The 14,961-nt window shown below is 56.4% G+C and overlaps 7 protein-coding genes across 7 annotated transcripts; 2 read left to right on the top strand and 5 right to left on the bottom strand.

Moving 5' to 3' along the window:
- Positions 1-813: 813 nt before the first annotated feature.
- On the top strand, positions 814-1,113 carry J7T55_008940 (uncharacterized protein; the record flags this gene model as incomplete). Its single annotated transcript, XM_053139309.1, has 2 exons — positions 814-854; positions 945-1,113. The coding sequence occupies 2 exons, from the start codon at positions 814-816 to the stop codon at positions 1,111-1,113; spliced, it is 210 nt and encodes a 69-aa protein (XP_052998212.1).
- A 258-nt stretch (positions 1,114-1,371) lies between these two features.
- J7T55_008939 (uncharacterized protein) lies at positions 1,372-2,781 on the top strand (the record flags this gene model as incomplete). The annotated part of the gene is made up of 1 exon (XM_053139308.1): positions 1,372-2,781. One exon carries the CDS (start codon positions 1,372-1,374, stop codon positions 2,779-2,781), a length of 1,410 nt encoding a protein of 469 aa, XP_052998211.1.
- Positions 2,782-3,377: 596 nt separating this feature from the next.
- Positions 3,378-4,060, bottom strand: J7T55_008938 (uncharacterized protein; the record flags this gene model as incomplete). The annotated part of the gene is made up of 2 exons (XM_053139307.1): positions 3,378-3,932; positions 4,007-4,060. The coding sequence occupies 2 exons, from the start codon at positions 4,058-4,060 to the stop codon at positions 3,378-3,380; spliced, it is 609 nt and encodes a 202-aa protein (XP_052998210.1).
- Positions 4,061-5,213: 1,153 nt separating this feature from the next.
- J7T55_008937 (uncharacterized protein) lies at positions 5,214-5,705 on the bottom strand (the record flags this gene model as incomplete). Its single annotated transcript, XM_053139306.1, has 1 exon — positions 5,214-5,705. The coding sequence occupies one exon, from the start codon at positions 5,703-5,705 to the stop codon at positions 5,214-5,216; it is 492 nt and encodes a 163-aa protein (XP_052998209.1).
- Positions 5,706-6,009: 304 nt separating this feature from the next.
- Positions 6,010-8,288, bottom strand: J7T55_008936 (mp deaminase 2; the record flags this gene model as incomplete). The annotated part of the gene is made up of 4 exons (XM_053139305.1): positions 6,010-6,974; positions 7,085-7,450; positions 7,565-8,052; positions 8,134-8,288. 4 exons carry the CDS (start codon positions 8,286-8,288, stop codon positions 6,010-6,012), a joined length of 1,974 nt encoding a protein of 657 aa, XP_052998208.1.
- Positions 8,289-8,428: 140 nt separating this feature from the next.
- Positions 8,429-11,850, bottom strand: J7T55_008935 (uncharacterized protein; the record flags this gene model as incomplete). The annotated part of the gene is made up of 4 exons (XM_053139304.1): positions 8,429-8,876; positions 8,929-11,548; positions 11,633-11,650; positions 11,760-11,850. The coding sequence occupies 4 exons, from the start codon at positions 11,848-11,850 to the stop codon at positions 8,429-8,431; spliced, it is 3,177 nt and encodes a 1,058-aa protein (XP_052998207.1).
- Positions 11,851-12,286: 436 nt separating this feature from the next.
- On the bottom strand, positions 12,287-13,678 carry J7T55_008934 (udp-n-acetylglucosamine transporter yea4; the record flags this gene model as incomplete). Its single annotated transcript, XM_053139303.1, has 3 exons — positions 12,287-12,886; positions 12,951-13,311; positions 13,389-13,678. 3 exons carry the CDS (start codon positions 13,676-13,678, stop codon positions 12,287-12,289), a joined length of 1,251 nt encoding a protein of 416 aa, XP_052998206.1.
- Positions 13,679-14,961: the final 1,283 nt, after the last annotated feature.

The following is a 14,961-nucleotide window of genomic DNA, read 5'->3' as shown; positions in this document are numbered from 1 at the left end:
CCCAAGAAAATTCAATGGATTTGAATCGAAACCGTTTGAAACCGGCACTGTACGCCAAGGAATTCTGTGTCCTGCAGAGCCACGGAGTGGAGTGAGTCGACGAGTTCTTTCTTGTCGATACGGCGCTTGGGCAGTGGGGGCCGTTTCCAAGAGCATAACTTCAGACGATGCTTGGGAGCAAACAGCCCGGCCTGTCAAGGTGGGCGCGGGAAAGAGGTAGGATCATTTTTCTATGCTCCTACAGAATTGGTGTCGGCGGAGTCGGACGGGGTTCGGTCGTACGAGGAGTGAGATTTTCGGGCCTTTCGGAGCCTCGGACACCGGCAGCCGCCTCGCCTATGACCTCGGATGGTCATCATCATCGTTCACCACCATCATGATCCCCCTAGCCAAGCCTTTTGCATCCGAGATCTTCACGTCTCCCATCTGACAAGGTCACTTTTCCAGCCACATGCAGTAATATGGACTGGGGATCTTTGCGTGGTGGGGCCCGCTTTGACTGTCGCAAAGCTGTCTGCATGTCATGACAGTTGAGGAGGGTTCCATGATCTTCGGAGCGACAGGCGGTTCGGTTGCGATCCGACGATTCGTCCCATGTACCATGTGGCCTGCTCACCAAGCGCCCTAATCAAGATGCGGCTCTCCAAATCTTGTTGAAGGATTTTTGTCGCCGTGGGGAGGCTCCATCGAGCCCCCTGAATTCCACCCAAGCCGACAGAAGAAGCCTAGGCTCATCGAACTGACAGAATCATCGTGTGGACCCGAGGGGACCCCCGGCCTGTTTTGTTTCAAACACCAATCGTCGAAAACACAATGTTTCCCACCCGCATCCTGACTGGTCTGAATAGGCAACGGTGAGCCCAGAACGGCCTCCGGAGAATTTCTTCAAACGCTGCCGAGCACCAGGTGATGCTCGAAAGGGGAAGCAATGTCCGCACGCGCAGGCTGGAGCTTTCCAGAGTCATCACCAACATGGACATGGCAGCATATTCGCGGCCCCCAACCCCCTTTCCTACGCAGCAGGAGGAGGAGGACAGGGAGGAGGACAAGGAGGAGCTCGAGGGTGAAGCTTCATCCCGGATGGGCCGCAGCGGCATGGCAGCATGGGTCTGAGTCCGAACCCGGTACCAGAAAAGACAGCAAGGTCCTCGTCGCCATGTGTTCAAAACTCGGGACGAATCTGAGATCTCCCACATCTCGAGCGAGTTGTGACGACACGTATCTTTCAATCCCGCGCCTGTTGACAGCAGTGCCTCAGCAGTGCTTCGCTACGGCTGCTGGCCAGCGCTTCTCTCCTTAGTCCCACAGATCTCCCTGTCGCTCTTTATTCCCAGTCGTTCGTTTTTGTTTGAAAAAGAAAGGTTGAGCAAGATGCTCCCTACTACGCTGCGCAACGCGCTCCTGTCCATCGCTGTCCTCCTTCCGGCCCATGCGCTTGCGGGCGACGATGACGATTCAGATATTGTCACGTTTCAATTTTCGACCTGTGTGAGCACATGCCTGGGTTCAACAGGCTACAGCATGGATGGAGAAGATAATCAGAAGAACATGTGCAAAGCATCTCGTGATGGCTTGCTGGAAGCGATCATAGCCTGCATGGTATCACAATGTCTGGAGGATCTGTCCACCGTGGACGCAACTCTCCTGCAGCCGATGCAAACGGGCTGTAAAGAGCTTGAGAAGCCAGTCTCGGACGATGAGATTGAGGATGCTGCAAGTGCCGCTGCAAATATCCGGGCATCGATTGCCGCAACTACGAGCACCTCATCATCGTCTACCACTGAGCTGGCCGCGACAACGTCTACGACCCCGAGCTTCCAACCTTTAGCGATCGAGACCGAGACTTCGACAGCACCTGCCCTGCTCACTACTCCATTACCCGCGGAGATCCCATCGGCAGCTGAGCCTCCAGCAGAGACAACAACGTTGGTTCTAGATCCGAGCCCAGTAGCCGAGACAACCATTGCCCAGCCAGAACCGGCTGTCCCAGCCGAAACGCAAACATCGACACCGGAGCCGGCCATCCCTTCCGAAACCTCACCCGCGCCGGAGCCCGTCATTTCGGCAGAGTCAAGCATAACTCCCGCAGCGGCGATAGCCCCGGTGCCAGAGCTCACCCGTATCTCGTCCGTACAGCCGACTCCAGAGACCACGGCTTTTACAGAGCTGTCATCAGCACCAGCACCGAGCCCTGCACCGGCATCGGAATCGACATCGACAGCAGAAGGGAATCACGCGAACCAGAACCAGCCAGAGACCACGCTGGAGACCAGTTCAGCGACCACAATAGTCCCGCCCAGCAGCACGGACAAGGGCCATACGCAGAGCCAACAAACAACCGCCCCCGAGCAGGCTCCCGTCAACAGCTCCACCGCCCATGCCACCACAAGCACCAAGGCCTCCAAGACAGAGGGCTCCAAGTCCAAGGCAACCCACACAGAGGCCGCCGCGTACTCGTCATCTCAGGACGACAACGACGACGACAACGGCGCGATGTCAACGTCCACCGCCACGTCCGACATTAGCGGCGATCTGGTGCTGGCGACAGGGACGCCCACGGCATCGTTGTCAGGCTTCGCCACTTCGATAACCGCCGTCGTGGCCTCGCCCTCAGCATCCGGGACCCAGGCCGCGTCGGACTTGGACTCGGACTCGGATGCTGGCCGTGGCGGCGGGAGCCCCTTCAGCGTCGTGATGGCGTCGGCGGCGTCGTGGAGCGTGCCCGTTTCGTGCGCCCCTTTGTGGGCTATGGTGGGCATGCTTGTGTCTTTAATGTTGTGAGCTGGCCTTTGTCTCGGCGCTGGAGACGATGAGATGGATACCCCTTGTGTTTTGTGCTTTCGAAAACTTGACGTTACGATGGAACGGAAACCCTTAAAAATTTTAAGATGGTGTGATTTATTTTTGTTCTGCTGTACGAGACTTTATTGTGTATTATTAAACACACTTTTAATTGATAACCCGTCACACAAAACATATTTTGGTTATGTACCTGCAGTGCGTGACTGACGGAAGCTGCAATTTGTCCTTGGACAATAAGCTGTGTCCGAAGACGCCACCTCATGCCGACCAGCATCAATATTATTTTATAAGAGTCGGATATAGCATAGTGCCTGTTGATGATGCTGTCCGACGTTGAGTGAGCCAAAGCTTATCGAGATATGATACTGTGGGCGCACTCACGTTTAGAGACGTCTAGGTGGCAAACACCTTAAATGTTGTAAGACTGTCTGCACACTGTCAAGTCAGTATGTATTTCAGAGGCTCACTGAAAAGTAGTGGCACGCTATGGTAACTCGTAAATGCTAAGATTTGGTATTTCGTAATTCGTTACTCCCACGTGCCTATAAGTACACCAACCCCAGACAGCAATATCCCTACATGAACAGCGCGAATGTAACCCCCAGGCCAACCACAGACACTAAGCCACCACTCCCAGCACTCCAGGCGCTCGTCCTGACACTAGCCCCGCCGTCAGAGACGGCAGTGGCCGACGACGACGCCGACGCGCTGCTCGCCCCAGAAGGCGAGCCAGTCCTCGTCGCCCTGACCCCGCTGGTCGAGTGGCCGGCGGCGCTGCCGCCCGTCGCCTGCGGGCGGCCCGTCGCCCCGGAGGCGCCAGCACCACCGGCACCCGTCGGCGTCGGCCTGCTGCTGCTGCTGCCGCCGCTGCCACCGTTACTCCCATTCTGAAACCCGCCACCACCGCTCGGACCCGCCGCTGCGAGGCTCGAGCCACCCGCTCCCGACCCCGAGCCTGATCCGCTCCCCTGGCCCGGCAGACCGGATGCCCCCGCTCCTGAGCCCGTCCCCTGCCCGCCTGGCAGGAAGCCGCCCGTCGGCTGCGACGGGGCTTCGGCTCCCGCTGCAGTGGATGCTGTCTGAGGGCTGTTTGGTGATCCCTGTCCTTGTTCTGATGGAGGGCCCTGTGGCTAGAAGGTGGTGGATGTTAGTTTTGGGGTTTCGTTTTGGGTGGCAGACTTTAGAAAAGGTGGCACGGACTCACTTGTGCTGATGCCACGGCGGCGAGAGGCAGGATGAAGACGGTTGAGAACTTCATTGTGGATGAAGGATGTATGTGGGGCAGGAGATGTAGAATTGAAGCTTGTGCTTATGTTTGTTGTTGTTGTTGTTGTTGTTGTTGTTGATGTTGATGATGATGATGATGACGATGATGGCGACGGTATATGAATCGTTTTCAGGAGATGTGGTGTAGACCGAGAATGCGCTAGGGGTATCACTGAAGAAAAGAAGAGGTCGAAGTGGACTGATTCTGTGGGTTGAGAGATGTGTGTCCAAGAGATACCTGAATATCATGATGATGTCTTCACGATCTTTATATCAGAAGAAACGAGGCCTCAGCCCGCCCCTTTCGCACCCCAGAGCCCCCCACCTTCCGCGAGGGCATCACGAATGCGGTAGAAAACGCCGTCACCTTGCGTGCCACTCAGGAGGCTTTGGCACCATATTCGTGTCCCGTTTCAGATAGAATTGAAACATCTCTCCAATCAACTCGACAGGAGCCCCCGAAGGCCGCCAACGGCAGCGCAGGGAGAAAACAAGCTTGTCAATCCGAAGTGGGCGCGGCGCCCAGATGCATATCGGACGACAGTCCCGTCTGACGTGGTCAGGCCGAACGGCGGCTGAACGACGATGCATCTGGCCGGGGAAGGCTTGTCAGGCAATAAGGCTGAGATCGTCCCCAGGCGGGGCCCGTTGCGTCTCTCTTGTCGGGACGAGCATAGCTTGATTGCCTGTCTAGCCGGATAATACCCGAGGCTGAGCGAGCGAGTGAGGCTCAGGCAATCGGTTCATGCCAATGCATGAACGAACCAGCCTGACCCCGGCGAAGATCATGAGCCCGCCACAGGCTCAGACGAGGCGACACGTACGCACTGATTCAAAAATAGCCCGATGTACAGATCCAGGCCGAAGGCGCAGAACAGTGCGTAATTGTAACATTCTGATTGAGCCCTGCGGTGCCGCGTAAGAGGAGAGCACATCAAGCTTAATCTTTGACAGCTGAGTCTAAGATGCTAATGTCTTGCCCAGGATCCTGTGATCCAACCCCCTTTCCCCGCCACCACACTGTCCCAAACCTCGGTACCAATATGTGACTCGCATAAGCTGTAACAAAAGACTCGAAGTACTGGAGTTTGAAGTATACCGCATCATCGTGCAGTTGAAAGCGGGCAGCTTGTGTTCCAAGGCGATTAATTGCGCGTCTCCTCGTCCTCCTCGCCGCCGGCGATCTTGTTAACCACCTTCTGGAACAATCCCCATCGCATCTCCATGACACACCCAACATTGAACACAAAGTTGACCCAAACAACGATCTTGGAGACGTCGAGGATCGAATTGGCGAACGGAATGCAGTGAATTATGTAGGCCACAACGAGCGCGGCGCCGCCTCCTGCTTTGTTGGTCCCGGCCGCCCCGGACCCTGTCGTCGGCATGACCACGTTCTGGAAGGACACCTGTATGTGGACATCGATCATGAAAAGGACTATCACCAGCAGTATGAGGCCGAATACCGCCAGCTCGCCTTTAACCTCGGAGGCATGGGCGAGGGCACTCCGCCAGAGCAGCTTTACGCAAAGGTGGCCGAGGATTGCGGCGAGGTAGTTGGCGACAGCTTGTTTCTTCATCGGCGGGGCGCTTGCAACGACAGGATTGCCGGTATTGAAGGCTCTAGGGGTGTTCATCGTCTTTGCGTGCTCTTGAGTCTGTGGAGAGTCTTAATTGGCAATTGATGAGTGGTGCTCCTAAGTCTTCGGACAGCCCGCGCAGGTGGAAACAAAGCCTGGCAAATGCAGAAGTAGATTTTTGAACGGTGACGAGAAAGAAGGCCCAAGGTCATCACCATTTCGAATTGTGTGATCTGACCTGAGCTCTGGTGAGATGAGGGAAGGCAAGCTCCGGTCGAAAACCTTCCGAAGTTGACGAGGAACCGGCGTCCTCGAGGAAAGTGCGGCCCAAGTACATGCAAGCCTTCCAGGAAAGCCCTCACTAAGTAAGAACGAACTCCCTGACTTCCTCATCACGAGCCTGTGCCACCACCTGGCCTTCCATAATGCCCATGACAAATGCCTCACCCACAAACTCGCACCTCACCTGCAAGGACTTTACCTGCCCAGCCGCACTATCGCAACTTTCCTCCGGAGCACCTGTACGTCCCCTCAGCACGAACGGGACAGTCCCGCCCTGCAGGACCGTGATCTTATCACCCAGACAGGTCTTGAAAGGAGCTAAGCCAATATACCCTCTCTTCGTGATGATGAAAGATCGTCCGTGAGATCGACTGACGCAACAGTCGGTGAAGGGCTTGACAAAAGTCCGACGTATCTCTACCTCGTCCATGCCCGCGCTGCTATTCGCCAGGGCGTAAGAAGCATCAACATCTGCACGGCCAAGCCACGCGTCGAAGTACCGACCATGCTCAGATGGGACCCTGTGCCCATGCCAATCACGATCCCACATCAGCGCCCTCCAGAGCGCCTCCTCTTGCCCTAGGCCTAGCGTACCGTAAGGGAACCCGTCACGCTGCCACTTAGCCAGCACCGCCTGTTCCCACGCCAGGACATTATCCCTCGTCTGGACATTGCGCGCCCTGACATTCTCCATCCTCTCAGCCATGACATGGCCCGTATACGGCTTCATAAACGGATTCGGCCCGACGTACTCGACGGTGTCATAGTCGAGGCCGCGCAGGTGCAGCTCTCCCCACGACGCGGTCGGGAACAGCCCCGAGATGAACACCTTGGCGGGGCCCCAGCACGACGTGCCGCTGGCGCAGAAGCCGTCTGGGGCATTCGCAGTCACGGCCTGATAGCCACGCCGTGGTCTGCCCGGCTCATACGAGTAGTCCGGGCACCACGACGGCAGTGCGTGCGCCGGGCTCTTGCTGTCGTTGTCGAATTGCAGCCACAGGAGCTCCTGGTACTGTATAATGAACCGCGCCGTGGCACGGGTATCTGAAACTGTGTTAATGATCTGCTTCGAAGCCTGAAGTGAGAGAATTCCTGGCAAGACAGCCTCTTTTGGTCGAGGAATGAGAGCCGCGACAGGAAAAGAATGAACTTACAGACATCAGCAACGCTTTGTGAGTAGTCAGGTGCCAGGAAGCGCACATCGGCCGGCGTTGCCAGCCCTAGGAGGCCGTAGATCTTGTCCCGCGCGTCCGTGGCATTGAACTGATCCACCAGGGGAAGGTACTCAGCCAGCGGAGTACTGCCCGCCTTGACCTTGGGCTTCTCCTCGGGGTAGTCCGTGAGGACGTTAGAAAAGGGGTTTCTCTGGATGACGAAGCGGCTTCCCCCCTCCGCGTTGTTGAGCCATCGCTGCTCCGGGCGGATATACCCTCGCCGGATGTCGTCGAGGTGGACGAAGGCTTCGAAGGGGAGCGTTGCGTCGCCGCATCTTACTACGGGGTCGTTCGACAACATCGCTTCTGTGAGACAAAGTCACGCTGTTACCAAATAAGGACATCAGAGGTAGGGTGAGAGAGGGAAGAAAAACCTCGACGACCAACCTTGAAGCACCCAGATCCGAGACCACCACTCACGCCCCTGCAGGGCGTTGATCGCCTCGAGTTGCGCCTCAGACAGCGCATCTTCGGGAAGCACATACGTCTTCTCCGCGTATAATTCGCCAATCGTCGCCATTGCCAGGTCGCTGTTGTCCGCCGCCGGGCCCAACCACACGCAGGTCGACTCGGCCTTGCTGTACACGTCCTTCATGAGCGTGATCTGGTGGGACTTCTCGGCGACGTCCGCCTGGTTGATGCACAGCGCGTCAATCCAGAGCGTGACGGGCTGATTGCCCGCGCACAGGTGCTCCAAGGCGACCTGGAGGTTCCGCGTGACGGGCTGCCGGGGGTGCCCGTTCAGGGCGATCCCGGCGCCGCTGGACAATTCTGTGCCCCATGTGTAGGAGAGTGCCGTGTACCGAGGGTCATCATCGAGCGAGACCGTTTCCAGCACCGCGCGGAGGTCAGCTGGGTTCGGCTCGACATGGAGTAGACGGATCTGTTTTCGGGACGGGTCAAGCGGGCTGAACGGCGAACTCGCCGGGCTTGAGGCTTCTGCCATTTCTTTATCAGATAAGTTGGATGAGTATTTTCTTGCGACTTACATTAGCAAGAGCTGAAGACGAATCGTGCCTCGAAACAGAATTTCCCACGATGCCGGAGGCTTTCGGCGTGATGGATGCTTCAGCCGCACCAGCCCCGCCGCCACGCGCACCAGAGCATCCAAACTGGGACAAGACTCGGACGGGTACGTATGCATGTTGTCCGTCCAAAATGGTCGAATTATTTTATCAAGGGTCTATACTCACCGGGTATCCTATCACAATCTGATCAAGTACTAATACAGCATTCCCGCCCACCGATCGTAACATCATAAGGACCCAACAGGCGAGAAAGCCCTCACTCCTTCGACTCCAGAACGGCATCTTCATCGACCTCCTCCATGTTGCTAGAAATCACTCTCTTCGCCGTGCCGTCCGCCTCGTTCGTCGACCCCTGTCGGAGACTGTTCGTCCTCTGCCTCCTGCTGATCATGCCCGGAAAGATCCGCGGCTCGCTCCCCGATAGGTGCGCATCCTTCATCCCGTCTATCGGCCACGAGGTCGAGGGCTGTACGGTACCGGGGCCGGGCGGCGTAGAAGTCACGTTCGGCTGCACAGGTGCCACCGCGGGCGACGACGTTGGCGCCGCCCTCTTTGACTGAGGGTGCACTGGCGTTTGCACGTCGACGTTGAGGCCGGTCTTGATCGCCGCGGGCGACTTGGGAACGGCAGACCCAGTACCGCTGGGCGCGGCCGTAACGGAGTCGGCCGGTGGGTCTGCGGCGTACGAGGTGTACATCTCAACCCTGTTTTCTGGTCAGCCTTTGACTTCCAAAGCCATGTCGTGGGAACACTTACATCTGCTGCTCCTCAAGCAAAGTGCGGTATCTGAATTCCTCCCTCCTGTCAGGCACATTCGTCTTGACCATGGTATTGCCCCTGAACCCAGGCCTCAAGAAGTTGGGGCCAAGCCAGTGCTGCTTGATCGAATGCTCATAGCCGCTTTGTTTGACAGAGTTCTTTGCGAGCTCGCACATGTCAATTGGGCTGAGCTTGTAGATCTGCGCCGCCACAGCATATTCCTCCATCAACGGCTCCTTGGTGTAGGCAAACTGGAGAGGGTCATCCGTGGAGAGGGACACGTTGAGGCCACGCTTGAAATATTGGTAAAATGGGTTTCGCTCCAGTGCCAGGAACAGCGCATTGTTGCTGAGCGGAGACATTGCCACGCCGATCTGCTCGAGGTAGAAGATGTACTGCAGCAGGGGCACCTTCCGCAGCAGCAGACCGTGACTGATGCTGTGAGCACATTGGGCGGCCACGGCGAGATGTTCGACGTCACCAGCCTCACCGCAGTGTGGCCGGAGGACGAACGTGTTGAAGCCACGCTGCTTCCTCCAGAAATTGAGTGAGGTGAGGTTGGCGAAAATGTAGTAGATCCAGTAACTGTAGGGTGGGTTCTGCTTCGTGTCCCAAACTCTGGGAACAGGGTACTTCCTGAAAAGGCGTCGCTCGACCTTGCTCTCGTCATCGACGCTGTCGATGCCGACAACCCTCTGAAGGAAGACGTGAAGTTTGGGGTGGCTCTGAGGGTCTTTGGTGACCTCGAAAAGCGGCTGGAAGATGTTCTTGACGATCTGCTCAAATGTCTCCATTGTACCGCTCGCCTTGTACACGTCGTACAGGCGAGGGATCTGGATGAGCCAGCGGACGTTGTGTGAGAAGAGCTTGTTGTCGACGACCCAGGCCGCGAGCTTGTCCCACTCGTCCATCGACCGGCCATAGATCGAGATGCGCCACTCGACGACTTGGTACTTGCTTGACTCCAGATCCGCGATCACCTCCTTGGTGATTTCTGCCAGGTAGCGGCCCTTGATCAGGTTGTCTGTCTTGAGGAAGATGGTACGCAGACGAGATTCTCCGATTGGGTTGTATTTCAGATTGAATTTGTCGAACCGATGGAACGAATCGGTGTGGGCGTGCATATCAAGGGTGTCAATACTGAGGTCGTATGCTGTCAAGTTGATACTCTCGAACACCTCTCGCAGCGTGAGATACTTGCCATCTCTGTGCAGCACCACCTCGTCTGGGGACTTCTTCATTTTGCTCTTAATGAAGCGAAGGAGATGCTTCTGGTTCATGCATGCGGAGTGGTGCACGTGGGTATCGACCTTTCGAACATTGTAGAAATCACGATGCGGCACCTTTTTGGTGTCTGCCGTCTCTTGATATTCGTTCAAGAGGGCGTAGAGGTTATATTTCCCCTCCAAGTACTGCAGCCGGCGAAAGGCAAAGCTCTTGGATGGGCCGTCAGACGACACTGACAGGATCACGTCGAGGTCGATGTAGTATTCTTTAATAGTTGGAACGTTGACCGCGGGCGTGTCCGCTGCTTCCGCTGCCTCGTTCTCAAAGACCTGAAATACTCCATTGTCATCGAGCCCGAAGGTCATCTCACTCGCGCCAGGCAGGGGCTCGAGATCAGCCATGTCAAAGTCCGAGCCGATGTCCTCGCCAAGCTTCCGCCTCTTCTTGGGAGTCTCAGTTTGCGTCTGATCAGCTGGCAGAGTCGTGCTGTTTGTCATGCTATTTGGCGCATTACTTCCGTTCACGGCCCTCTCTGAATCGCCCACCCAGACTGGCTGGGGCGGAGGTGGGTAGATGGACCAGTTGGGATCGTCCCTGGGATTATCTGTCGGCCCTTGGAGGGACAGGCGAATGTACTTGTGACGGATGTCGAGGATCTTCTGGACATTCTTCAGGATGCTGCTGAGCTCGGCCGTGACCGAAGCGTCTGCCCCGACATAAGAGGCACTACCAATCCCATGGGGAGCGCCTGTGCTCATTTCCAACTGAGCCTGGTAGACAGCATCCTGGGCGCTGACACCTAGTCCACTGGGCACCCTATGAAACTCCGAATGGCTCTCAGGGTGACTGCGGTTGCTGGGCATTGTGAAGTGGGTGGTGTCCTTCTTAGAGGCACTACCGTAGACACTCTCACCGCCAGTTGGCGAGCCATTCTGAGGCCACGCGGCGGCCGGGAGGTCATACGAGGAGCCGAGCGTCCTTTCGAGGGGCGCCCCTACTCCGTGGGAAATGACCGGACTACCATGGATGCTGCCATCGTACACGGAGGAGCCCCAGGGCTGGCCGCCTCCTTTCTGCTGGTCGAGCTGGCTGCGCTGGTAGAAGAGTTTCGCGTCATGCTGTGTCATCTGGCGCTCCGCCACCGGGTCGTAGAAGGCCGTCTTTTTGGGCATGTCTCGGGGGAGCAGGCCCTCTTGGTCTTCTTCCTCCTCCTCTCCGTTGGGTGTGCTCTTGGAAGTCAGATCGGGTTGCCCTTCCTCTGACTGTGGGCTGGCGCTCTGAAAAGTGGCAGCGTCGTCCTCTTCGTCGGACTCTTGAGAGAGAGGCATAGCAGTTGTGCTGAGCTTGGGAGAATTCGAGGCCGAGGTGGGGTCCTCGACAAAGGAGTGGTCTGAGACACGATACATATATATTGATCAGTCATTGGTGTACAGACTATTGTGGTCCGTTAAACGAGTTCTAGGGCGAGACATACCGGCCATCTTCTCTCCCTCTGTGACTTTCCGTCAGCACCTGGAAATTAAGAAGAGAAGGACGACCAACGCGGCTCCGGCTGGGCGCACGTGGATGAGTCGATGGGGTTATAACGGCTTAGGTAGCACCGCTGCGCCTTTGCGTCGCGGAGTCCCCCGCTGGAATTTTGAAGGGGAGCCTCTCCCGGGGCAAGAGCTTGTCGGCAGCACCCAGCAGCATCCTGGCAGCGGGGGGGCACCTGAGCGCAGGGGTCTGGGTAAATGACGTACAGCGCCAAACGGCCGAACCAATTGCACCTCCAGCCTCGCCAGGGGCCGCCTGGCAGTTCTGCCGTGCGCCCCCACAGGATCTGCCACGGGCTGCAGGAGCAATATGGGTGGGCATCTATTAAAGTTAAAATCCCATGTGCCAGCCAAGCCTAAACCATACAAAACAAACATTGTGAAGAGATGGAACGTGTCACAAGTAACGTGGTTCTGCCGGCAGTCAGTGGATCACAGTGATTTGCACGAAAAGGGGAGACTGATCAGAGCCACCCGAACGTATGTTTTTTATTTCCATGTCGGGCCTGAAGTGGGGAGATCAATGTCTCTCCAGCGCTACCTATACGAAGCATCCACCAGAATGCTGCTAAGGCATGATCTTGCCAGACGCGTCAACCAATCTTGGCTGTCCTGGCCTTCGGGGGAGAGACCTTCTTGCCCGAATCAAGCGAGTATAGTCCTCCCGCGAAGAACACGATGCAAGCCCCAAGCAGCGTGCCCGTGGCCAACTGGTTCCCAAACAGCCAGATGCTGAGCAGGAGGCTCACGAGCTTGCGGATATTCAAGACAATTGTCACCGTCAGCGCAGTCGACGCAGCTGCAAGCAGGTTGACGCCGCGGATGCAGGCATACTGCGTCAGGACGTTCATCATGAGATAGAACAGCTGGCTTGGGATGTAAATCTTGTCGATGGCGCGCTGGAAATCGTCCGGTAGCTTCTCGAGCCCAAAGATCCCCGCGATTGGGAGTGGCAAGGGCGCGCTGTTTGCCAGCTTGTTGTACTGCCTCCACATGGCCGGCATGAACGGAATAAACAGCGGCAGGGATAGTAGATGCGAGTAGAATAGGTTCTCCTTCCACTGTGGACCGTACTTTCGGTACGTGTCCTCGGTATACAGACCCATAATCGCGGACGCAACTTGAGCAGTGAAGAGGATGGCGAGGCCGGTGTTGAAACTCTGAGTGCTTCCCGCGTGCTCTTCCGTTTTCCCCTGCGCCCCGTCCGTCAGCTTGACCATCATATGCCTGCACAACATGCCGCATCACTTCTCTTACCTTAGTCTGCGCGTCCGACCAAGCGGCGGTTATGACACCGACCGTGAGAAGCATGACAGCTGTGAACTGTATGCGAGAATATCTCTTTCCCCAAATGCTTCCCGCAATCATTGTCGTTATGCTTCCTCCGGATCGAAGGATGATGTGCACAGGAACAGAGATGTCGTAGCTGAAGGCATGGTTGTTCAGCGTGTTGATGCTGAAGAAAAGCACGATGTTGATCAGCCAGCGCCGGATGGGCACCTTGTTTGGTCGCAGGAAGAACGGAGGCCGCGTCTCGTCGAACTGGGAGATGTACCCCGTGACGGCGACGAAGAGGAACTGAACAAAAGTCAGGAGAGTGCCACTGGCCGGCTCAACCCTAGGCGAGAGAACACACTCAAGTCAGCATCCTAGATCCAGCGGAGCAACGACGTCAGGCTGCATCGCGAGACTGACTGAATGATAGCCTCCAGGGCAAAGACGTTGGAACAACACCCCCCGAAGATCAGAAGCAGCATGGCACCCACGGTGAGCCATTGTGGGATGGTCTCGATGAAGATGCGGCCCAGCATGCCCATGATCTTGGAGGACATCGGACGCTGGTCGTCGATGCCATGGATTTGCGCCTTCTCCAGGGAGGGAGCGGCGTTGATCACTCGAGGGGTCATCGGGGCGGAGGCAGCCGCATGGTGCTGGGCTTTCTGCAGGGAGGTTTGTCGTCGTCGAGCTGGGCGGGAGGTCGTCATTTACACGGTGGGCGGTTTGGCCTTTTTTTTCCGCGACAGCCGGGAAGAAAAGGTAAACGCGAAACGTGTCCAGTCGACTGCTAAGGGGGGGTGCCGAGGAGCATCAGAGTCAGTTCTGTCGCGGCTGAGAGGCATGCGCTGATCAATGCAATGCGAATCGAGCTGGAAGGCCGGTGCCTGTGGCGTCGGTAAGTACAGTACTGCCAGGAGTGTGTGTATGTATACGTGGCGCGATGCCTGTAGCAAGGGAGTCCGAGTTGCAATAATACCCTGAACCTTGAATTGAGTACAGTAATAAATCCTCGGGAGATTGGGTCGCAAGGAGCGGTCGAGTAGACAAGTTTATGGTAAAGCTCTAACCATAGTGTCGAGCCAAGTGGACCTGACGTGTGTGTATGTAGCTTCAGGCTCCAGGGGGACTCGAGGGTTTTCAAGCTCGCCTGTGATCTGAATTCGAGGTTGGTTCCTGCTTGGTACTGGCAGGCTCATGTCCGTCCCTGCAATGTTCTGGCCTTTTTCGAAGGGTGGTGGCGGGGCCAAGACATCGCACCGCCGCTAATCGTAAGTCGTCCAGGGGGGTCAGGGCCCCAGGGGTCCTCCCGCCTTGCCGCTTCCCGCCAACCGCACTCGGCCCTGGCCCTCTGGCCCCGCAACCACACCACACCATTGGGGGGATCAACGGGCACATCTGCCGGCGCGAACAAAGGCACAGACAACCCTCACAAGGTTCGGCCATCTTTTGGGTGCTTCCAACAGGGCTAGAAGCATGCGGGTACCTGCGAACGCATCTCTCGGAGATGGGACGACTTGTATGAATGGGGCAGGTCGATCCTCACGTCTGGATAGACATCCTTGGGGCACTTGTGCATCCCATCACGGGATCAATTCCACAGTAGAATGAATGGGTCTTCGATAAGACGTATAACTCTCTCCTTTAGCTGATTTATTTGCGCACGTGCACATTAATATATTTGCAAAATGACCGTGTGCCGTACTTGCTGCAATGTATTATGCCGTACATAAGGAGTACATTCTAACGGTCAGCTGAGCAGCAGCGAGAAGAGATCGACATTTGCAAGAGACTTTCACAATAATGAGTTCTAGAAAACCCAGTGCATTCGTGACATATTGCACTCTTTGAATTCCAAGATTATATATGTTCATCCAAGCCCTTGAGCAATTTTTCCAGTTATAGTATCAATCAGTACTACGCATGTGCATGCTTCAAGTACTGGAACACGCCATAGTGTGACCGGTCAAATGGTACCACCCGAACTACCTTC

The sequence above is a fragment of the Diaporthe amygdali genome (genome assembly GCF_026229845.1).
Source record: "Diaporthe amygdali strain CAA958 chromosome Unknown NODE_4_length_2575358_cov_65_588622, whole genome shotgun sequence".
Lineage (NCBI taxonomy): Eukaryota > Fungi > Ascomycota > Sordariomycetes > Diaporthales > Diaporthaceae > Diaporthe > Diaporthe amygdali.
Note: the sequence above shows the minus strand (reverse complement) of the source record. Positions and strands in the feature narration are given on the sequence as shown.